At 37.2% G+C, this 25,550-nt stretch overlaps 1 protein-coding gene across 5 annotated transcripts; it reads left to right on the forward strand.

The window, feature by feature from the left end:
- Positions 1–18,215: 18,215 nt before the first annotated feature.
- LOC116196751 (CRM-domain containing factor CFM3, chloroplastic/mitochondrial) lies at positions 18,216–23,958 on the forward strand. Of its 5 annotated transcripts, none has more exons than XR_004154883.1 (10): positions 18,216–19,340; positions 19,594–20,017; positions 20,101–20,231; positions 20,322–20,672; positions 20,775–20,931; positions 21,397–21,689; positions 21,791–21,850; positions 21,995–22,099; positions 22,197–22,354; positions 23,473–23,958. XR_004154883.1 is itself a non-coding variant. In XM_031526625.1 (9 exons), exons 1-9 carry the CDS (start codon positions 18,276–18,278, stop codon positions 22,269–22,271), a joined length of 2,661 nt encoding a protein of 886 aa, XP_031382485.1. In that variant the 5' UTR covers positions 18,217–18,275; the 3' UTR covers positions 22,272–22,818. The 5 variants fall into 5 exon arrangements, 2 of the variants coding, with proteins under 2 accessions (XP_031382485.1, XP_031382486.1); XR_004154882.1 differs by lacking the exon at positions 23,473–23,958 and adding an exon at positions 22,529–22,818 and having other exon boundaries at positions 18,217–19,340; XR_004154884.1 differs by lacking the exon at positions 23,473–23,958 and having other exon boundaries at positions 21,401–21,689; positions 21,995–22,081; positions 22,197–22,818.
- Positions 23,959–25,550: the final 1,592 nt, after the last annotated feature.

Below are 25,550 nucleotides of genomic sequence, written 5' to 3' on the forward strand. Positions count from 1 at the left end.
TAGAAAAATTTTCACCGAATGGTACACCGTGTGGATGGAAAGTTTAGATGTCGCAATTTTTTGGGATCCCTATGTAAATGGGACAATTGTGGGCTATCATTTCACAATTCACTTTATAACACAGTAATTTATTTTTTTTCACAATAATTTTTTTTACTGTACAGCACAGTGATTTGACTTTTTTCACCGTACAGTATAGTATAATAAATTGGCATTTTTTACCTTATAATACGATAATTTGGCTTGTTTTACCGTATAGCGTGATAAATTAGCTTCTCTCACTGTACAACACAATAATTTAGGAAATTTCACCATACAGTATTATAATTTCGATTTTTAATCGTTCAACATGATAGCACTTTATGGGAGAGAAAGGAATTGGGCTCCACAAATGTCCACGTTTGCACCGAGACCCCAAAAATTGCTCCATGTCATGCTTTCGTCCACCCAACAACGGAAATATAGCGAGTATTTACCTATATATATACATATATATATATATATATAGCTATATATATATAGCTAGCGAAAGCTCGAAGTCTATATGTGCCGGCCGTTAGGAGGAGGATACGTAGGTGGAAGGAAATTGCATGAAAAGGACGGCAAAATCTTCTGGTTGCAGACACGAGATCTTTCGGTGGGGTGAGGGGCGTGTCCTGAAAACGACGTCATTTGTAAGAGATTCATGACCCCTGTCACAATTATGTGTTCCTTTTCAAAAATCAAGGATACGAAAGCACAAGACTTCGAGATTCCAATATTCTATTCTCAATACTTTGCAAATTCAAAATAAAAAATAAAAGTCCACCCAACATATACATATAAATATATGTATATGGAGCCACTCGGTGAGGGGGCACAATGCACATACTTAGTTTACGAGTAAAAGTGCCCCCTCCCCTATGATTAAGGGAGTGAAAATGTGCTTTTTTTGTTTGTTTTGCAATTCCCTTTACAATCTCCGGTAAGGAAGAGTCTTGTGCTTCGAAATGTTTAAATAGAAAACGTGCAGTATACCTTTTTGAATTGGACGTGAACTCGTATCACTTTGAGTCTCAATAAAATTTTAATAAGCAAACTAAAAAAATAACAAATAAAAAAAGGATATTAAGAATTAGTTGGAGCCCATTGACCTTCTGAATATCAAAATGCACAATGCAATGAGTTTGCTTATTAAAAATGCCGATAACTACACCGAATAACTTATGGCAGCATTTAGTTCTATTAACAAATGTGATTGATTGGCAATATGCTTAAAAATTAATTTAGGAGGTAGTATGCTCGGCGCCCATAGTTCAGAGATAAAAAGGTATACTTCCCTTAAAATTATAGGCAAATAGAATATTCGTTAAGTGGACTTTTTGCCGGACAAAATAATAAGTGTGTTTCTTGTGCGGTATATATGTTTGCATCATCATCATCGAAGATCCCGGGAGATGACAACACCTATAAATTTTCTATTCATTCGCATGGACTATTCTATTTGGGACATGCTACCATGGATGGTTCGAAAAACAACTACCATAGTTGTTTTTTTCTTTTCAACCTTTGAATAAGATTAGGTAAGATTCAAGTCGTACATGTTTTCAAATTCTTTTTACATAAAAATTCACCCTGAATCTTCGACTTTCGATATTTTTTACCATGCATCTTTTCGGGGAGGTCTAATCGCATCAATAAACGAGTCAAATCTGGTTCGACATTAAACCAAACCCAATCAATCGGTTCAATACATTAATAAATAATGATAAGTTTATACTTTTAAAAAAAATGAAAAAAAAAAACAATTTAGCTCCAAATTCGTCGTCTTCTTCAACTTTCCACTCCCAAAAACATAGAACACCTTGCAAAATTGCAAATTAAATAAAAAAAAATTCAATATTCAATCAATTACGTCTAGGATTGCCTCCGACGCATCCAATCGATTCAAGCCGTTATCGACCTGCACCTCTCCTTCCCGCAGCCACACCTCCCATCTCCAGCTCTCTGATTCCTTCCCATCAAGCCTTCTCCGACCCGTGCCTCTCCTTCCCACGGCAACACCTCCCATTATCTATCCATCATTCAATTAAATCCTAAAAATTAAAAATCTAGCCCTAAAACCCTAAAAAGCCGTTCGGGCACCGATTCAATAAAGCCTCCTAATTGATTAATCAAACTGATTAAAACTCCCGATAATCTGAAGTCAACTCAACCAATTTAGCCTCTTAGCCATTCAATTGCAACTTTAATCCCATTCGGTTAAACTAACAGATTCCAATACCCTACCTAATTCTATCCATTTTCGGTGGTCGATTGCTTAATTAATCCGCTCAATCAACTCTGGTCAACTAAGCCAAATTATTACTAAGTTTTTAATCAGTCTTGAGGAAAGATTCAGTCGGAAGTTCTATTGTAACAATTCAAGATCTGAGATGGGCTGTGTGGCCATGGGTAGGAGTGGTGTAGGTCGGCGGTGGCTTGAATCGATTGAAGGCGTCGGAAGCAATCCAAAACGGATTCGATTGAACGTTAAATTTTTTATTTTTAGGCCTTTAATTTGATTTGCAATTTTCATTGTGTTTTTTTTCTGTTTCTGGGAGGAGAATGTCGAAAAGGAGGACGATAGAGATAAATTATTATATTTTTTTCCTAAAAAATATAAAATTGAATAAGTCGATTTAGTTTGGTCTAATGTCGAACCGGGATTCGACTTGTTCATGGACGTAATTGAGCTTCGTCGAGAAATGCATAGTCAAAAGTATAAAAAATCAAAGTATGAGTGGTGAATTTTCTGTTAAAAAGATTTCAAATACGTGTACAGTTGAGATCTTTCTTATTAAAATCTAATGGTTGAAATAAAAACAACCGTGGTGGTTGTTTTTACTAGCTAACCGTTGTAATATCTCCAATTCTATTTAGACAAGCAGCCCACCCGCTATCTTGATCGTTCAATTCAATATTGCGGTCAATTATCACTTGGACGTTTGCTCTTGTACATGAGATCTTCCATATATTTCCGAGAGGGATCTTTGTAGATTTTCCATGAATAGAGATAGTATTGGTCAAAATTAGGCAATTATCAAAATGATCCTTGCAGATTTTCTCTTTTTTGGAATGACACAAGGAATTTAATATCAAAATTGACATCTCTCCACGAACATGAATTTGTTCAAATAATTCGGCGCTTATTCCTTTTAAGCAAGGTCTCGGACTCCAGTCTTGTGAATAGACAAAGACAATCAATATTGTTGGGGATTTATACCTGAGGGCGGATGGCTCCGGGACGAAGTCGGACTTGAATTCGGATTCAGAGAATTTGAAGACGGTCAAAGAAGAAGATGTCGATCTCGAACTCAAATTCGAAAAGATGACAAAGACGATTTTCGATGTTAAATAATTTCTTCGAGGTAAGGTTTAACGCTTTCCAAAAATAGTTATTCGCCCTCACACGAAGTTGTTATTGGATTTCTGGTGAGTCTCTTAAATGATACAATGAAGCCTTTGTGTGTTCTACAATTAGCAAACTCGTAGAACGCCATACTCTCACTCAATATTTTGGAATTATTACGAATCATCAATCCACTAACTTTTGACACTAAAATCTCTATCTATTTGTGTTCCATGGGCACTACTTGGGAGAAAGAAACTCTTATTTGGGATATATCCACAAAAGACTTCTAATATATTTTTAAAATCAGTCGGCTCCAAAATAGCCACCGGATGCAACAGCACTTTTGAATTGTGCTGGTCAAACTTGTTGAACAAAACAATTGGTTCCAAAGTATCTGCCACATACATTTTCAGTCTTTAGACCGGTGTCTCAAGGCAGTTAACTGCCTAATTATGCAAAGGCATTGCTCAACGCAACCATTGACCGCTCCATGCATATCTATATGGTGATAAGTGTTTTTTATTTAATTTTAACTTCCGATTTCGTCCACTAAATAAGCAAATTACACCAAGTAATTACCACGTAAGCCCGTTGAATTTGCAATCTACTATACTCATCAATCCCCCATTGGATTGCACATTCCAGAAATTAAAACATTACGGTCATACATAAAGAGTGGTATCGTTAGATTTAAACCCCTTGTTAGTGTAAATCCTCAAGGAACTAACAAAGTGATTGGTAGCTAGTCGCTTAAACCATCACTCTTAAAGTCGATACCGGAAAAGTCACACACACAATCGTTAAATAATTTGAGTAAGAGTTTCTTTGCTTTAACACTGTTATGGCCATATGCTCATCCCGTTTTCATGAACATGCACGAGATAGACAACCTTGAGAAAAAACTCTCGTTCGAAGTGGCATCGCTTCTTGTCCATATAGGTGGACTACTCGATAACTAATACCGAATACTAATCCATTAAGAGTTACAACTCATCCTCCTAAATTTGGGCACTAAATCCTCGTCTTAGTACACATTTGTCATTCAATAACTTGTTGTTATCCCTTAAACCTTGAAACTAACTTTTGGCTAGAATAAGGTAATGGTCCCATTATCAATGATGCGATTAATGGTTTTAATTCTATTTTAGCAACGGTACCTATACCGAATCCCTCGACTAACCTTTCATTGATGAGATCGCTAAATTTTCATACGTCTTAACATTTCAAACTCATGTTTCAAGTTAATTTGTCTAGACCCTCAAAATATATTTAGTAATACACTTGAGACATAATCAATACCTATTCACAATATACGAAATTGGCAACTTATGTTGTGGCCACAACTTTATATCTAACAAGAGATCTCTAAACCATTCTGCTTCATTGCCGGCGGACACCAAAATTTTAAATTCGGCCTCCATTGTAGAATGGGAGATGCAAGTTTGCTTTTTGGAGGCCCAACTAATGGCTCCACCTCCAATTGTAAAGACCCATCCCGAGGTCGACTTATTATCACTTAAACTCATTATCCAACTTGCATTCGAATACCCTTCAAGTACCGCGGGATAATCACTGTAAAAAAATCCCAAATTTACTGCTTTCTTTAGATAACCGAAAACTTCACCGATAGCTTTCCAATGTTCGATACTAGGTTCACCTATAAACCTCAATAATTTGCACACCGCAAATTCTATGTTGGGTCTAGTGTAGTGCATCGCATACATTAGACTCCCAATTGCACTAGCATACTCTATTTGCGCTAATGGCCTCCCATTATTCTCACATAACTTAATGTTTGGATCATAGGGGGTGTTGGACTCCTTAAATTTCAAATGTTTAAACTTCTCCAACACCTTCTCGATATAGTGAGATTGACTAAGGGCAAAACTGTTTTCATGTTTATGCACCTTCATCCCTAAAATTGTATCAAAATCGTTTAGATCCTTCATTTTGAACTTCGAGGTCAGATACTCTTTGGTTTCACGAAGACCTTCGAAGTTCGTGCCAAATATCAACATATTGTCCACTATAATCAAACAATGATTCCGTACTTGTCTGTAAACTTGAAGTAAATGCACGTGTCCGTATTGTTATGCATGAACTCATTCGATAAGATAACTCAGTCGAATTTCTTGTACCATTGTTTGAGTGCTCGTATTAAGTCGTACATCGACTTGACTAATTTGCACACTTTCCTTTCATTTCTGGATAACACAAAGCCTTCTGGTTGATTCATATATATTTCTTTATCGAGCTCACCATTTAAGAATGCCATCGTCACATTCGTTTGATGCACATGCAATTTATATATCACCCTCTAATCACTTTCTTCAATTTATTTGGTTTTAGGGATGGTGATCTTCGAGGACTGAACGGTTTCAAAGAAGCCTTTTTTACGATCTTGTCTTTGAGGGATGCCAAGGATGAAGAAGAGACCCACTTACTTGTACGATCTCCTGCAATTGGGAATTTTTCACCAAAATGGCCACTCGTATTCCACCCTCCACATCTTCAGAATTTGACTACATGGGACTAGAAGAAGGATGCCATTTTTTTGCTCAGTTCTCATCACCAGCATACTTTACGCCCTCAGCCATTTCCTTACTTGAGCCGAGCTATACTTGATGTAAAAGCATATCGGGGAAAACCCATTAGAGATTAAAGGAGAAATTACTTTTATCCTTTATATTAGGAATGGTTGGAGGGCGTCCTCGTTCGCTACAAGGATCCACTCAGGAGAGCTCGACTTTATGATGCTGTATATGCCTTTCTTTTCAGTTATGATAAGAACTTCAACATCATTAAAGCTTTTGTAAATCATGGTGTCTGGAAACGAATAATCCTGGTACCAGTGAAGGGGAGGTTTCCATTTCCTTATGGGACTTGTATAGCTCTGGTGGTTTATCTGTAAGCGGCTTGTTCTATGATGAAATCATCCCATCTGCAGAAAAATTGGACGGTCACAACTCAGGAATTAGGGCTCACTTTCCTCGGAGTTGCAAACACCTATTTGCTGCATATCATCGCCTTAACAGTGGTGATAAAGGGGGTGGAAAATAAAGCTTTCTGATTAGGTGGCATTTTGGTTCAGAGGCCCATCCCGCCACCTTTGTCCGAAAAGCGTAAAGGATCACACTACTATTCCTCGCAAAACTCAGAACCCACGTGGTGACCTCCCGCTCATTGGGCCTTGGTCTAAAGATCACGAGGCTCTCCTTGAACTTTACGTGAAGGAGGAGCACAAGAAAGAGACCTATTTAGCAGCATTTTTATCTTGTTGGCTTTGCTGTTTTGCCTTGTCGGTTACAGACGTGGGTTTCGTGAGACCTGGGACCTTCAAGATTGCTAGTATGATGGGTACATGGCAAGTGTTTAGTCTTGCCATTCCTGTTTTGGCGAGTATTTACCGTGGCCTTAATACGATTGCTACTTCTACAAACTCAGCAAATACTCGGAACTGTTTTCCAGCACATTATCTGTATGCATGGATCGATCTCTATTTTGAGACACACTATTTTAGGAAGCGTTGTATGAACCAGCCCTTAATGGTCAAATTTTCAGGAGAAGGGTCTATGCACTTTTTCAATGAAGCGACAGCTCGAGAACGGATAAATATTGATGGCAAAATCACTTGGGATGTTACCACGCTGTATAAGAAGTATTCTCAAACTGTCTGTGATGATGGTACGCTTGATCCACAGAAATTTGCGTCTCCTCTTTTCTCACTCTACGCTGTGAGGATATTCACATCGTTGAGCCTTATAGTCCACATCAGTTCAACAGACAATTAGGTTTTCATCGGGATAAATTCCATTAAAACACACTCTTTGGCCCATATCTGGAGCATGCCTCTCATCAACAATGGAGACTAGGTTCGTCGGAGTTTGGTCGGGCTTCTTTTTCATAGCGGGCTCACCCTTTTCTCTGTTACCTTTCTTGGAGCCTCTTCTCTTTGGGGTCAGGATAATTTGAATTATATTGCTTGTTCCCACACTAAATTGATCACGTGAAAGCCTTCGCCACCAATCCTTATACTCTGGGTCACACGCAAAGCAAAACCTTCGGTGGCTTCAGGAAAGGTTGCACTTGCTGTTGTATTATAACGACTACAAGATTGGTGAAGCTGATATAAATTCTCCAAAGTGAGGGGCCCATCCTTTTGTTGCGTCTGATATATGATAGTGGAAGAAAATATGAACGAAAAGCAAAAATGACACACGAAATTGATTACCCAGTTCGTCAAAAATTCTGACTATGTCTGGGGGCGCCGCCAAACCAGGTATTCTACTATTTTTGAGTTAAGGTTACAAGAGATATAAGCTGCTACTTATAAAGGGAACAAACCCTAATTACATCACCAATGGGCAGAACAAAACATTGATGGATCGCCGCTCTCGATCTGGAATCACAGTACTTCAAGCTTCATAACTCAATAATCTCCCACTTGGAGACTGAACACGAATGTAATTATCTCTTTATCTTCGCAATCAACAAATAACCCATAAAATGACGGCAGCGCCAATCCTCGAACTCCTCAAGCTCCAAGGCCAGTTAAAGCCATGCATAGCTTCAACTTCTCTAAGGTCACAGCCTTAGTTAACATATCAGCAGGATTCTCGCTTCCACGAATCTTCATTAGTTGCAAAGCCTTCTTTTCCAAGAGATGTCAAATGTAATGATACTTCAACTCAATGTGCTTCGTTCTCGAATGAAAAGCTGGATTCTTAGCTAAGAAAATAGCGCTCTGACTATCGTTGTAAAGAATACTGTTCTTCTGCTCTTTCCTCAGTTCACACAAGAAATTCTGCAACCATATCATTTCTTTACTAGCCTCTGTCACTGCTATATACTCTGCTTCTGTAGTAGACAAAGCCACTATCTTTTGCAACTTAGAAGCCTAAGAAACCGATGTACCACTAAAAGTAAACACGTACTCGGTAGTACTCTTCCTTTTATCAAGATCACTTGCCAAGTCAGCATCAACATAACCATTCAAAACCATGTTCTTGCCTTCAAAACATAGAGCCCTCTCTGTGGTACCTCGCAAGTATCTGAAGATCTACTTTATTGTTTCCCAATGCTGCTTACCCGGATTACTCATATATCTGTTCACAACTCCCACTGCATGCGCAATATCTGGTCTAGTACACACCATAGCATACATAATACTTCCAACTGCTGAAGCATAGGGAGTTTTCTCCATATGAGCACGCTCTGAATCACTTTTAGGTAAAGCCCTTTTTGATAACTTAAAATGGCTGCCCATAGGAGTACTTACTAGCTTTGCTTCATCCATACGGAATCTCTTCAAAACTTTTTCCATGTATTCAGCCTGTGAAAGGAACAGCTTTCCTGCCACTTTATCTCGATTAATCTTCATACCTAGGATCTGTTTAGCCTCTCCAAGATCCTTCATTTCAAACTGTTTGGACAATTGCTTCTTCAACTTGTTCACCTCTTGAGCACAAGAGCCTGCTATCAACATATCATCAACATATAATCGCAAAATAATAAAGCTATTGTCAAACCTCTTGAAGTAACAGCAATGATCAGCATTGCATCTGACAAACTCGATATCATGCATGAACCCATCAAACTTCATATACCACTGTCTCGAGGCTTGTTTCAAACTATACAAACTTTTTTGTAGCTTACACACAAGCTCACTACTACCTTCAGACAAGTATCCTTCTGGTTGCTTCACATAAATGTCTTTGTTAAGACCACCATGAAGAAAGGCTGTTTTTACATCCATCTGCTCTAACAATAAATTCTCTGCAGCAACTATGCTCAAAACTAATCTAATAGTAGTTAGCTTCACAACATGAGAGAATATATATGTATAATCAATACCTTGTTTCTGCTGAAAACCCTTCACAACCAACCTTGCCTTGTAACGCTTGCTTCCATCTGCCTCTTCTTTAATTCTGTAAACCCACTTGTTATGCAATGCTTTCGTACCCTTTGGAAGCTCAACTAGTTCCCAAGTGCTATTGGACATTAAAGAATTCATTTCATCTTCCATTGCAAGCTCCCACTTGCTCGAGTGCTCACTCTGCATAGCCTCAGCATAATATTCTGGCTCACCACTATCAATCAACAAAAGATAGTGTAAAGAGGGCGAGTACCTTTCCGGTGCGTGATGTTGTCTTTCTGATCTCCTCAATGGAACTATTGGCGTACTTGGTTCTGCCTCAACAACCTCCTGGTCATTCTGAATTTTGCTAACACGTGTGTTTGAAATATCCAATTCAACAAACTGAGGGTTTTTAACTTGAGTACATGCACTATCAATGTCTGGTGCACCTGACCTGTCTTTGTACAAGACATGCTCATTAAAAATGACATCTCGACTTCGAATTATTTTCTGATTCTGATCATTCCAAAATCTATAACCAAATTCATCACCGCCATATCCAATGAAGTACATTTCACATATTTTGCATCCAGTTTACTTCTAGCAGTGGCATCAACATGAACATACGAAACACAACCAAATACTTTAAGAAATGACAAGTTTACCTCTTTACCACTCCAAGCCTCCTCTGGTATGTCGTTATCCAAAGGAACTGATGGTCATCTATTAATTAAGAAAGCAGCAGTGCTAACTGCATCTGTCCAAAATGTCTTCGGTAACCCACACTTCAATCGCATGCACCTAGCACGTTCATTCAAGGTTTTGTTCATTCGTTCTGCAACCTCGTTCTGTTGAGGGGTCCCTCTAACAATTTTCTCCATGCGAATACCATTCACAGCACTGTACTCTTTGAACTCATCGAGCTCATATTCTCCACCATTATCAAATCTCAAACACTTCACCTTCAGGCCTGTTTCATTTTCTACCAAAGCTTTCCACATTCTGAAAGCATCAAAAGCGTCAGATTTACGTTTAAGAAAATAAACTCATACCTTCCTCGTGGAGTCGTCAATGAAGGTCATGTAATATGATGCGCCACCAAGAGATGTGACCGGTGCTGGTCCCCATAAGTCACTATGTACCAGCTCCAACTTCTGCTCCTTCAAAGTTCTACCGGCCTTCAAAAAACTAACTCTTTTCTGCTTCCCAAATACACAATCATCGCATAATCCAAGCTCAACTGTTTTTAGACCTGGTAGTTTGCCCTTTGAACATAACTGTTTCATCCCTTTCTCAGTCGTGTGGCCAAGCCTGTAATGCCACAAATCTGCATCGCTGTTTGCACTGGCGAGTGCAATGCTGTCATGGCTGTTCACGATCATGTACAGTGTACCCTCCTTTTTACCTCGAGCCACCACCATGGCCCCTTTGATTATTTTCCAAGAACTAGAGCCAAAGGACAAGTCATAACCCTCGTCATCCAACTGCCCTACAGAAATCAGATTCCTCTTCAAACTAGGAATGTGTCGCACACCACGCCACTGCCATATGAGTCCATTCGGTGTTTTAATCCGAACATCTCCCTTCTCTGCGATCTCCAAAGGCTCATCATCAGCAAGATAAACCTTACCAAAATTACCAAAAGTATAATTCTCCATTATATCGGCATTAGGGCAGGAATGAAATGATGCTCCATAATCCAAAACCCACGATTCCAACGGACTGCTGACACTCAAGATCAATGCGTCACTAATCTCCTCAGTTGCCACATTTGCTGAGTTGTCGTCTTTCCTTTCCTTTCTCGGTGCCTTACACTGATTCTTGTAATGACCATGTTTCTTACAATTCCAGCACTCAATTGAACTTTTGTCTTTTCCCGACTTATATTTATTTCTCGATTTCGATCTGCCTCGACTCGAAATCCCTAATTCTGATCTACCTCTATTTTCTGTACTCAAAGTTGATCTCGAAGTTTTTTCACTAACTAGCATATCTCGAACATCGTCAAACTTTAATTTCTCCTTCCCCGCTAAAGCACTAATAGCTGTGACCGTTCCACTCCAACTTTCTAGCAGAGACGACAATAAAATTAGGGCTCTTACTTCGTCATCAAAATCAATATCGACTGAGGTCAATTGAGCCGTTTTCAAATTGAACTCATTTAGATGTTCAGCAACAACAATACTTTCTGACATATTTAGGTTAAACACCCACCGCATTAGATGAACTTTATTCGCCGTTGATGGCTTTTCGTACATATCAGCTAAAACCTACAGTATACCTTTGGTGTTTTTCTCCTTCGCTGTATGAAACGCCACGTTCCGCGACAGCAACAGACGAATCACACTCATCGCCTTCCTATCCAACACGTTCCATTCCGCGTCTGTCATCCCGATCGGCTTATTCTCTAGAGGTTGCCACAAATCTTTACCGTAAAGATAATCTTCGATCTGCATCCTCCAAAACTCGTAATCCGATCCATCAAACTTTTCGATCACCGATTTTCCTCCGTCCATCGTAGATTGCTCCAGATTCAAACCCGAGCTCTGATACCAATTTGTTGCGCCTGATATACGATAGTGGAAGACAATATGAACGAAAAATAGAAAGGACACATGAAATTGATTACCCAGTTCGTCAGAAATTCTGACTACGTCTGGGGGCGCCGCCAAGCCAGATATTCTACTATTTTTGAGTTAAGGTTACAAGAGATATAAGCTGTTACTTATAAAGGGAACAAACCCTAATTACATCACCAATGGGCTGAACAAAACATTGATGGATCGCTTCTCTCGATCTGGAATCACAGTACTTCAAGCTCCATAACTCAACACATTTTTCACTAAGTCTCCAGGGATGTCCTGATGAAACCAAATTGTCTGCTGAACTAATGCGGACTATAAGTCTTAATGATGTGAATATCCTCACAGCATAGAGTGAGAAAAGAAGAGTGCATGCTAGTAAAATACACATATTTCTGTGGTTCAAGCGTACCATCATCAGAGACTGTTTGAGAACATTGCATCTCAAGTGATTTTCCCATCCATACTTATCCGTTCTCGAGCTGTCGCTTCATTGAAAAAGTGCAGAGACTCCTCTCCTGAAAATTTGACCATCAAGGGCTGGTTCATACAACGCATCTTAAAATAGTGTATCTCAAAATAGAGACCAATCCATGCATACAGATAATGTGCTGGAAAACAACTCCGAGTATTTGCCGGGTTTGTAGAAGTAGCAATCGTATTAAGGCTGCGGTAAATACTCGCCAAAACGGGAATGGCGAGACTAAACACTTACCTTGTAGCCATCATACTAGCAATCTTGAAGGTCCCAGGTCTCACGAAACCCACATCTTTAACAGAACAGGTACTCCGCAAATTAACGAAGTGCTGGAAGATTAAATCCCTCAAGGTTTCAAGAATGCTTCGCATTTAAAGGAAGAACGTGAAGAACGGCGAATTAAGTCTTGAAGACCCCAGCGAGCTTCACAATCGATCGACTCAAGCACACAAGCCCCGACGATTTTTAACAATGTTTGTGTTAAAAGGAAAGTGTCCGTACGAGCGTAAAGGCAGGAGATACATCAACTCGAAGCCAATCAACGGAGATTAATCACGAAGTTATGAGATCAAGTCTTGCGGATTCTCTTAGCGGCATTTAGTCTAAGCGAAGAGACTTAGAGGATTTTTCCTGGTATTTACAGTAATCAAGTTAGAGATTGTAATCCATTATTCAAATTAAATTGAAAGTTTGTCGTGTGAATTTCCTGTCTTTTTTTTACTCAAAATTTCTTATGTACACCAACAAATATTGATCTAAACCTCAGTAAGTACCATAACCGTCACAACTAACTTTTATCTAGACGATTAATTTTAGGTAAGTGATGTAAAATAAATCTAAAAAACTAAACTAGAGCAATGAAGTAAACACGAGTAAAAATCAATGGAGGTGAATATAGAACTATCAATTTTCCCTTAGTATCTAATACATAATCAATTCTTTTTTCTATATTCTATCGAATTATGGAGTTACTAACCTAGGATTCTATAATCTTTATTTGTCTCTTCCAAGCGCCGCCGAAACGTATGCTTTACATCGAATTTACTACTCTATTCATAGGCAATTAATAAGCAGGAACCCATTAATTATCAATCGGTTGCCTAAGACATTCGTGCATATTACTAGTCTCATGGGCCTCTCCTATAACCGAAAAAAAAGAATATATATATATATACACACACATACACTAGATTCGATGCCCGCACTAAACACACTTCTGATTATGTTATCAGCGATGTTTTGTGAATTTTTTGTTATCTCGTAATACATAAATTATATATTGTTAATTTTTTAAATTATGGATTAGATTTTTAAAAAAACATGAATCAAATAAATGGAATGTATGTAAAGTGTAGACAATCGACAGTAGACGAAACTATTTGAAATTATTAATTTGTCCTCAATATTTTCAAATTAATTGGTTGGTAATTTATCATTGAGGGCATTTTTTGTAAACAAAGAGCAAAACTTTCATTCCGCTTTTGTTGTAGTGCAGATATATATAGGGAAAAGTATATATAGTTTTGGCCTCACTTTTCTATTTTCATCCTTTTTCTTTATTCTTTTCTATTTTCGTCCTTTATCATTTGCTGATTTCTATTCTTTTCTATTTTTGTCCTTTGTCATTTGCCGATTTTCTATTTGCAACCTTTCGTTACTTTTACTGTTAACTGACATGGATCAGATCTGATGCCACATATTGAGATATAAGTCTACATCCTCCTCTGAAGAGTGAATAAAGGAAAAATCAGTAAATTAATAATAATAATAAATATTGAAAAAGAAACAAATATGGAATATAAAATTCTTCTTTTCCCGATTGATTTGTTCATTCTCGTAATGGATCAACAAGTTACTAGACACTCGGAGAAATTAGAAGAACAATGACCACAACAGCAGCTTTCAACGTTCTATGCCACCGCTCGTGGATGTTAGGTCATGCTTCCTCCTCAGGTGTCGGTAGCAATGCCCTCATATCTTCCGCCTCAACTCCCAGCCGGCCTGTTCCCTCGAAGAATTCAGCATTGAGATCTGCAATTGACTCATTCCCCACAACTCTCTCTATCCGTCTCTCATTTTCCGCTTAAATCCGCAAATTAATTAATGTCAGTTTGAATCTTATGTTGGTTCGAATTTTCTATGTCGGATTGAAAATCTCAATTTTTTTGGTTGTTCTAGTAAAATTTTTGACTTTGGATTTTTTTTTTCCAGGTAACTCCTTTCACTTCATAACAAGCTACTCTAAAATTAGAGTTGAATCTTGCTTGAGCGAGAAAAAAAAAAGGGTTCAGTCTTTGAATTTTTTACGGATACAAGAACAATCCATATTTTGGGTTTAAAGTAAAAAAATGCAAATTAATTTTGGAGTATATGATCACTAGAAAGTGAATCATTCCTCTCTTCCATGGGACTGATCAACATTGCTGGTGGTGGATATCCTCAAACTAACATAAATGAGGAGATTGGAATTTTCATGAGTGCATCCATTAGCAAGATTGTGGGAGATCTATTTCTCTGTTCTCTCATACTTCTATCTTCTCTCTCTACTCCAACTCTCTCTTTGCTCTCACTCCTTTTCCCAGATCCCAACTTTCATTCCTTCCTCTTCGCTTCTACAAGCTTATGGTGATTTGCAAAGGCAAGATTCTCATCAACCACTCGATGGATATCTTGTTTGTGTATATAAAGAAAATATTACGAGGAGCATTTCTTATATATTCATCTTTTTTTCCCCTTATGTTTGAAATGATGATGAGGATGGGACATCCAAGTGTCTAATTAGACATCCTATAGGATTCCATGTCAGCAACACTGATGGTTGAAGTAATGGAATGATGAAAACAGAAATAAAATTAAACATAAAGGACGAAAATAGAAAAGAAAAAAAGAAAAAGGATGAAACCATAAGACCAAAACTATACTTTTCCCGTATATTATATTAGTGAATTTACACGTGCATTGCACATAAACCTTCTTTGATACAATTAAAATATATAATATTCGATCAACAAAATATATAAGAAAGCTCTTTTAAAAAAAGAAATATACAAATTATAAGTAAATTAATATTATTTCCTTTTGAATGGATTTGTATCATTTCTACTCAAAAATTTATTCTTACTTTGATTTATAAATAAATAAAATAAATAATAAATAATAATATTTATGATGGTTGATGACCCAAAAAAAGCAAAAATTTGGCCTTTTTATTATTTCTAGCACGAATTTTTTTTAATGAGAAAATTACAAATTATGAGTTTCTTATAACATCTAGTGTGCCATCACTTTCCTATCAACTTTGTTAGATTTTTCTAACACGTCATTAACATTGTAGACATGGCACATAAAAAGCTACCAAGTGAACCTATTGGTATGGAAATATTAAATTAAAAATAAAACTTATTAAAGGAAACTAATAATATTCACAAAAAATATTTCATTTTATTTATAATAAAATAAATAAATAATATATAAATTCAATGGAAACATATATATGTATGTATTTCAATAATAGTATTTACATATGAGTAATATAAAAAAAGTATAAACAAAATTAACATACTAATGATAAATCACTATATCTAAATATATATATATATATATATATATCAGTTTTGGTACAATTTTACGAAATTATCCCCATTATATTTTACTCTATTGAAGAAAAGTAAAATTGAATGCAAGAATAAAACTATAAAACTATTTAAATTTTAAATTCATATATCTTATCTCTCTCATCCATCAATTCACACGTGGTCATCTTTCACTCTACATTTTACTTATTTCTCTTCAACGCCCACGCCATCTCTATCTCAACGTAAGTTATTTTTCTTGTCACTAAAAAAAATTAATTTTTTCATTTTTCACCATTTTTTAATAATAGCACAACTATGTAGAATTACAAATGGTATATAATGATGAAAATACAGAGACAACGTTTTAAACTAGTTTTTTTCACACTGCGCGTAGCACTGGTACAGAATCTAGTGTATAATAACAAAAATTTGATAAGTACGATTAAAATATTGGAAATTATTTTTAAAAAATGAAATTAATGCAATTTAAAAATGATTTATTTCTAGAATATTTTTCCAGTCGATATATTTTTTTTATTGGATCTTTTATTTCAATAGTTATCCTAAAAAAATAGAGGAACAAATTTAAATTTTTAATAAGATTTTACAAAATAATTTATAGAAATATTATTTTCATGAGTACTCTTGCAATGACACCCATAACTTGAAAATTCAGAAAAATTCGACCCAAATTGATCGAAAAATTCTGAAAATTAAAGACTTAAGTGTGGGTTTAAGTTTTAAAGAAAGAAAATTGAAAGGAAGTTGATCGGACCCGATTTTATATATATATAAATTTATTTTAGTAGTTCATATTATATATTATAAATTATACTTAACAAATAAAATAGAAAAACAAAGAATACACTTTAGATTCCATCAATGGCACAAGAGTAAATTTAATTTCAGTTGCAAACTGATAAGTTGTATTAATAATCGATATTAGATTTACATTGAAAGCAACTTATCTCTCCCTTTTTACATAAGTATCATTGAGGAGCAAAGACGAAAATGTACCTAGAGCTCGTGAAGGAAGACATTGACAGCATGAGGACTTTAAGCTTGTGTAATATTGTTAGCAAGTGGTGGTGGAAGGCACTATAGTGGCAATGCATAAAATGATAGCCGATGTATGTGGATAGAAAAAAAAAATGAAGAGGATAAGAATAGGGAGAGAAGAAGAAACTTCAAATAAAAGAAAATAAAATTTAAATAAAAAAATCAATAATATGGTAACTCTTTTCTTTAAAACCATTCTTCTCTTTTTTTTTCTTTTTTTTTCAATGCATACTTTTGTATCCACAGAATCCCATAAAAATTTTAATTGGGACTACAAAAACAAATTACAGATGGCATAATGTCTAAAATAATTTTTTAAATAAATTAATATAAATTTTGAAAAATTCATCAAAAAACTTAAAATTTTAATCATATGATATATATTAGTAACTCATCAGAAAATATTCATCAATAAAAAAATTTAAAAAAATTCTTAATATAAATTTTAAAAATCCATCGATACAAAATGTAAATAGGAAATAAGAGAGAAGAATCGTGACCATTGAATGGAGAAGTTGTTTCATATTTAATACGTTTATTATAGTGAATAATTATTGGAAAGAACATGTTATATAGTTTTTTTTATAATGAAAAAGTATGAAAGAGTGCCTTGAAATCGAAAAGTCATGAGAAAGAATAGGTACAAATTAGTTTTTGAAACTTGAAGAAAATAAAATGACTATGGTCGAAGAAAGAGAATATGAGAAATTTTGTTAACGAATAACAGAGTCAAAGAATAAGAATAATTAAAAGGAGAAGTAATTAAAAACCAAAAGAGTGATAAATAAAGGTTGAAAGTGTGTAAGAAAAAATCATACTAACAAAGCACGCCCAAATTATGGGAGTAAAAGATATGAAAAAAAAGGTAGAAATTTATAAAAAATACGAGATTTTTTGAAACAAAAATTAGGAATACCGGAAATTTTGAAAACAATCACATGATTCATAGCGATGAGACAAAGAATATATAAACATATTAGAACAACAGACATTAAAAACGAACATATAGTGTAATGAAATTTTTAAAACTATAAATCGTTATGAAATAAGAATATAACAAAAATATATGTGATGAAGGCTTGACTCGATTGAGAAAGATACGAAACAATAAAGCGTCGAAAATGAGCAATTATTAGAAATAGTAGATTTTTATATATAGTGAAAATATGTGACTAAAAAGGCACGAGCAAAAAACTGCAAGGGAAAAGTGATGAGTATATAAAGGCATTTTTGAAATATTGAAAATCCTACAAACTTTGTGCTTTAATGCATAGGATAGGTATAGATGAAAAAAAAAAAGGGAAAATACATATTCTCCACCAGCAAGGTCCATTACTGTGCAGCTATCTCCATGGCGCCCTCGCCATTTTCACTGAGTTGTCCTGCTTCTACTTCTTCTCCTTCTTCCATAATCTTCTCTTCTTCATCCTCTTCTCCATCTCTGTACATTCTCCTTCTCCCCTACCAGAACCGGTCAGCAAAAACTTCGAATTTGCCTAAATTAAGGATTTCCTGCTCTCGCCAAACACTTCAATTCGACACTGAATCCGACAACCCGCCAATCAAAGCACCCGTCCATACCATCAGGAAGAAGAGGAAGCCCAAACCCAGCTTCCTCCGGCAGATTCAAGACAAATGGTCTCTGAAGCTCGACTCCAATAGGGAAAATTTCCCATGGCAACAGCGCGAAGAAGGAGAAGAGCAAGGAGAAGCGGAGCCACAGCAGGAACGGCAAGAATCCGAACAGGTCCAGTGGATTGATAAACAGTCGCAAGAGGTGACTACCGATTCCAAAGATGGGTATAATTCGGCTCCTTGGGTTGTTAGGCATAAACCCAAGTTTGGTTCTGCGGGTGATAGTTGTCAAAATTCTGAAACAGAAGGTGAAGAGTTCAATGGGTTCGTTGAGCTTTTGGGACACAGTGATGTTGAAGAAGCAGGTAATGCAGGGGATGAAATTAGTTACGGTGAGAAGTTCGCGAGGATTAGGATAGATGATGATGAAGATGACGATGTTCGCTTGTCAAATTCAGTAGAAAAGAAGAGTTTTGATTTTGGAAGAGGAAATGATGCGACTTTGAATGGAAATGCTGAGGAGAAAGGGAAGGATTTTGGTGGGGTGAGTAATGATTATGCGGGTGGTGGTTCTGTTGAGTTGCCATGGCGCAGCGAAGGAGATGGAAGAAAGAAGAGGAGCAACACTGAGTTAGCGGAGCGGATAATTCCCGAGCATGAGCTTAAGAGGCTCCGGAATGTGGCTCTTCGAATGCTTGAGAGGACCAAAGTTGGTGATGCTGGAATCACGGAGGCCCTGGTGGCATCGATTCACGAGAAGTGGAAAGTGGACGAAGTTGTGAAGCTCAAGTTTGAAGGTCCTCAGTCGATGAACATGAAAATGACTCAAGAGATTTTAGAGGTACGCGTTTTACCTCTATTCTATCTGTACACAATCAAGTTGGCAAGTTGTGTGTGTCAGAATTGTGATTGTTGATTTGGTTGGTTTGATATATCATAAGTTTTGTCGTACAAAATTCATAGTCAGTGGATCGTGTAGCATTTCATCACATGGCTAATCGTGTTAAGTAGTATCCAATTCCTTGCCGTTAAAACAATGTGTAGTTGAAGCAGTGTTCTTATGAGTTCTGGCCATTTGTCTTGTGCCCAAACAGAGTCGAACTGGTGGATTGGTTATATGGAGATCTGGAAGTTCAATAGTTCTCTACAGGGGAATGTCCTACAAGCTCCCTTGTGTACAATTATTCAATGAACAAACTCAGGCTACTAGTGCCAGAGAAACAAGCTCATTTAAAGCGGAGGCCCCTTACTTGCCTGACTTTGCAAAGCATCCCAAGGATCTATCTGATAAAGAACTCATGGACATTGATAATTTATTGGATGAATTGGGCCCACGGTTCAAGGACTGGTCGGGCCGCGAACCCGTGCCCGTGGATGCTGACCTGCTTCCTTCAGTGGTCCCTGATTATAAGACCCCCTTCAGGCTCCTGCCTCATGGGGTCAGGCCTTGCTTGAGGAACAAGGAGATGACGAATTTCCGTCAGCTTGCAAGAACAATTCCTCCACATTTTGCCTTGGGTAATGCATTATAATATTATGTCTCTGGACTAAGTTTTCCACGTTTTGCATGATCCGACATTCTTAAGAGTCAATTGTTGTAGGTAGGAACAGGAAACTGCAGGGTCTTGCCCAGGCAATGGTAAGATTGTGGGAAAGGAGTGCTATTGCTAAAATAGCCATTAAACGAGGAGTACTAAATACGTGTAATGATAGAATGGCTGAAGAGCTCAAGGTCAGGCATTTAACTACTGCAGCTTCGTTTTATAAGTGACATTATAAAAATATTTCGTCCTTCTCCTTAAAGCTTGGTATCTCCTGGCAGAATTTGACAGGAGGAACTCTGCTCTCACGAAACAAGGATTTTATCGTCTTCTACAGAGGCAATGATTTTCTGCCTCCTGCTGTCAAGGAGGCTCTGGAAGCGAGGCTAAAGCTGACAAATCACCAGCAAAACGAGGAAGAGCAAATGCGCCAATTGGCATCAAGTTCTATTAGTTCGAGCTTCAACGATTCTAAATGCTCCCTAGTCGCAGGTACTCTTGCAGAAACGCTTGCGGCAACCTCTCGTTGGGGCATTGAACCGAGCTCGGAAGATGTTGAACAGATGATAAGAGATTCATCACTTAACAGACATGAATTACTTGTGAGATCTCTCGAGAAAAAACTTGCTTTGGTGAGTAATTTGGGCTCTGATATTCGATGCTGTCAACTTTTATGGAATTTGAATCATCCTCCTCTGCTTTTATATAATGGTTATTGTGCTTCATCTCTCTAGGCAAAGAGAAAAGTTAGGAAGGCTGAGCGCAGTCTAGCGAAACTGCAGGAGAATTTAGATCCATCTGACCTCCCTTCAGATCTCGAGACTGTGAGCGATGAGGAGAGGTTTTTGTTTCGCAAGATGGGCCTAAGCATGAAGCCCTACCTTCTCCTTGGTAAGTAATTAAGTGGCTCACTTGATTTTGGGCATTTAATAGCTGCAGATGATATGTGTATTTTATCTTTAATCAAGTATCAGTTGAATAATAATTTTGCAAAACCTACTCAACATGCACATAGAATTTCATTTTTTTATGTCATAAAATCATATTTTTTGAACCAAGTCAGATGCTGAACTGTGTGAAGAGTTTATTTGTTCAACTGGATTCACTATAAGACTATTAAAGAATTATTTGCAAACATGATTTTGATTAGTTCAATGAAAAAGGGGTTGATTCAAGCAAGTAGTAGCCTTTTTTTTTTTTGGTAAAATGCAAGAAGTAGCCAGTTTGTGGAAAGAGTCTGAATCTTTCTAGCATAAACCAGCTGTCGATCTGGTTTTCTGATTTTGGACATAAAACTGGTCTGATCAGCTCGTTTTTGAAGCTGTGCTTAAGTCACATATTGTTTTGTTTTTTAAGGGAGACGAGGGATTTTTGATGGGACTGTGGAAAACATGCACTTACACTGGAAGCATCGGGAGTTGGTTAAACTAATTGTGAGAGGGAGAAGCTTTCTGCAAGTAAAGCATCTCGCAATATCTTTGGAGGCGGAGAGTGGTGGAGTACTTGTATCTGTAGATAAAACCCCCAAAGGATATGCTATAATTGTCTACCGTGGCAAAAACTATCAGAGACCCAACACAGTGAGGCCCAGAAACTTGTTGACTCGAAGGCAAGCTCTAGCTCGGTCCATTGAACTTCAGAGACGCGAGGTGATATTCCTAGATCTTCTATGACATATGATTGTCCTCTCTACTGAGGACTTTGCTAAAAGACTTTTAAGTGATCTGTTTTCTTTTTCTTTTCTGAGCAGGCACTTAAGCATCATATCTTAGATTTGCAAGAGAGAATTGAATTGCTCAAGTCCGAGCTAGTAAGTTTCCATAATTTATATATATTACTCTTGAGGATCTGGTTTCACCCAGTAATTCGTGAATAAGATCGCCATATATACTTAAAAACAGTTTTCCAATTGATTTAATATCTTACATGTTCTGCCTTATGTTATTGCTTGCAGGAGGGTAAGAAGAACGGTGAGAAAAAGGACGAACGGAACAACTATAGTCATTACAATGCCTCCACTGAAAGTGATGTTGAGGAAACGGTATCTCTCATCGTCTTTGTAGGAGACTTTCTTTACTACTTTGTCTACAAATATTAATTACTGCAAGTAGATCCTACTTTCCTGTGATATGTGTTTTCTTTTGTCTCTGAATTAGGATGAAGAGGAGGCAGATGCGTATCTTGAAGTCTATGATAGTGAAAATGAGGATGCCAGCGATCAGAACGAATAGCGCATTGTTAAACAATTTCAACGAGGATAATTCACTGGACCAATTAGAGCTCTACATAATTAGCTCTGGATCAAATCTTAGAGGTAAAAGATTTATTATTCCATTTCTTGGAAGTACGGGACCTAATCTATTTAATTAGTAGTCAACATCTTTAATAAGCTGGAGCTTAAAATGTCCCTAAAAACAAAAGGCAGCTTAAAATGTTGCCTATGTCTCAAGCAATGATCGAAGCGGCATTTTGCATGGTCTTGTATCAGCTGGAAGCTCTCTCTTCTGAATTGCTGGTCTCATGAAGTTGGAGGAACAATATGAGGACGTGAATCCGACTAAAAATTTTGTGAGAAATCAGAGCGTGTACTAATCTTTTATGGTCTATTGTAGTGATTAAAATTTGTCCATCATCCACGAGTAGGTGAAGCGGGTTTGTACTAGTACGGTTGCAATAGAAGCGGTTGCTGTGACCAAAAACTCTGCATCAACTTGTAAAAGTACAATCACACAATCATTAGGACCAATATAACGAGCTGCTTTGGATTTTCCCTGAGAATAGCTGGAACAAGCTATTGTGCGGGATGTGTTTGAGATGAATGCTGCGTTTGGTTTCAAAGTAGTATTTTAAAATCAGATTTTGATTTTGAAAAATAGTGGTATAAATGGAGTTCACCTTTTGACTTTGTATTAGTTATTTTGTTTTGTTGTGGAAAAAAAGTGGTATAAATGGGATTCACCCTTTGACTTTGTATAAGTTATTTTGTTTTGTTGTTGGTAGAATTAAGTTAAAATAGAATTTAAAATCCTATTTTGAAACCAAACAAGTCAGAAGACTTTTTTATATGAGAGCATGGTTGTATGATCTTTGTTCCGGATTTTGGAGAAAAAGATAGGATATGCTGTCGATTATTCGAGACTGTAGAGTACAGGCGTCGTTGAGCAGTGCAGTACTCGGCATCAATTGACTTGCATGCTTCATGAGCTTCTCCATAAGACTCTAGAAACAGCTGCTATTTGAATGAATGTATGTATTAATTTTGAACTTTTTTCGTTTGCTAGTGTTTACTGCTGGATGGTGCATCGATAATGTATATCGACTTGTAAGATCACATGTGTGTCGTGTCGCACATCGTAAACATATATTTTGTCCGTAAAGGTGCTTTATAGCTTTGTAGCTCCAAATCACTGTACATTGTATGTACAAATGCAGAAGGCAAATCATACCGCCTGCATGTGAAGAAGAGGGTGAAAGTTGTGCGCTTTTGTGTGATTTACATGGACTGGAAATTGAGATTAAGTCGACTCAATAGCTTCTGAAACAATGGCCAGGAGCGTCTTCTGAGATCTCAATCTCAAAGTAGTGCATGTCCTACTTGTGTCAAAGCGTACGATTTCAGGACCTCGAGCCCCCGATGAATGAGCTTGAGGGAAAAGCTTCGGTCCTTCCCTCCCAACCATTGTGCTGACCCAGCTGGCTCCATTGTGACCGAGGGTGTGACCAAGGTGGTGGCTTTGCTGTTTTTGGGTGCAATGGACCAGAAAGCATGGCATCACCGAGTAACACGCTCAAGCTCAGACTCTGGCTAAAAATGTGTGATCTCGTGCTTGGCTCGGTACTAAGCAAATAATTCTAACTTATTTTGCTGTTAATTTTTGTACTAAAAGTCATTCAAGGAAAAAAAAAAGGATTAGAATTTGTGCCCTTCGAAGACTGTATAAACGTTGGTGTGAAAATTTAGTTCGGACTGAATCAGCTCATGAAGCTCTTGAAAAAGGCTCGGCTGCAAGCGGCGATAATTGGGGAAAGAAAGATGTTAGTAGCCGAGCCGCAAATCATTCCATGTAAATCCTAGCATCAAGCTCGAATTCATGACCTTTGAAGGAAACTCCCCACTGACGCTCATTGCTCAGCCAAGGTACCAAGGCGTACCGCCACCCCAACATACGAAGGGCAAGGAAGTCGTGCTGGCAGCTCGACTATGTGAAATCTGCACCAAGACCGTCTAGACAAACTATGACGTTGGAGAAATTCTTAAATAATAATGATGTGACGAGAAATAGAGTAAAATGCAGTTTGCCCCCGAGCTTTGAGCCTAGCGGCAGAGTGCCCTCTAATCTTCAAAATTTTACACAATACCTCCCGACCTATTAAAAAAGAAGCAAAGTGCACCGGGACTTCTTTCCGGTCACTTTTTCAGGTAGATTTTATATTTTATTAATTTATTAAAATTAGCAATTATGCAATAATTTCAAAAAAAAACAGGAAAAAAAGAAAAACAAGGACAGAAGATTGTCATTTAGGGAGAGGGAAGAATCTCTGCCCAAATCCTTGAAACCAAACACTCTCAATCAATTTCTCCGATGAAGTTGCTCCATGGTTTTGCCAGACTTTCATGCAAATTTGAGAGCTCACAGTTCATAGCAATTCCTCGAGCTTCAAGATTGGACCCGTAATTTCCGTATACTCCAATAATTTGTTATATTTTGTTGTATCAATTATGTCCCAAAATTGTTTATTGGATTTGTTCATTGCCTCCGTCTCTCTCTCGCATCATATAATGGGGAATCAATTTTGCTAATTTTAAGTAATTGTCGCATAAGCATGTACTGTGATGGGATTGTTGAGGTAATGAATGGATCTAAAAGCATAGGGAACCATGTTGCAATGAATTGTTTGCCCAAATTGCTGTCTGCTTGCAATTTGTATGATAATTCTCATTTGTTCTGTTCGAAGAATAATGCATATGGATTGTTGGGTTTATTTGTTGCCTCTAGGCGACATTCTTCTCTTCTATTCCTCCTCTTTTTATTTTTGAGACTATTGGTAAATGTTGAATATCAATAAATTAAAAAATAAATAAATTTTGGTCGGAAAAGTGATCGGTAAAGTAGTCAAGGTGGACTTTGCTACTTTTTCAATAGGTTGGGTGGTATAGTGAAAAATTTTAAAGGCCAAGGGCACTCTGCCATTTCGTTCGATGCTCGGGGGAGCAAACTGCATTTTACTCTGAGGAAGAACCCGCAAAACTCTTACAATTAGCAATAATTATGACAATTGCCTAAGTGATTAACCCCCCTTATGAGTTTATTGCATTCTAATTGATTCTTCTTCACGTCACTTAACGAGATATAATCACTGATGAATTTCTTACCATGTTGGGACCTACCGTCTAATTGATTCTTCCTCACGTCATCTAACGAGATATGTTCACTGATGAATTTCTCACCATGTTGGGACCTGCCCTCGATATGCAACAGCTTTAGATTTTAATCTCAGCAATCAAACTC

The sequence above is a fragment of the Punica granatum genome, chromosome 2 (genome assembly GCF_007655135.1).
Source record: "Punica granatum isolate Tunisia-2019 chromosome 2, ASM765513v2, whole genome shotgun sequence".
In the NCBI taxonomy this organism is placed as follows: domain Eukaryota; kingdom Viridiplantae; phylum Streptophyta; class Magnoliopsida; order Myrtales; family Lythraceae; genus Punica; species Punica granatum.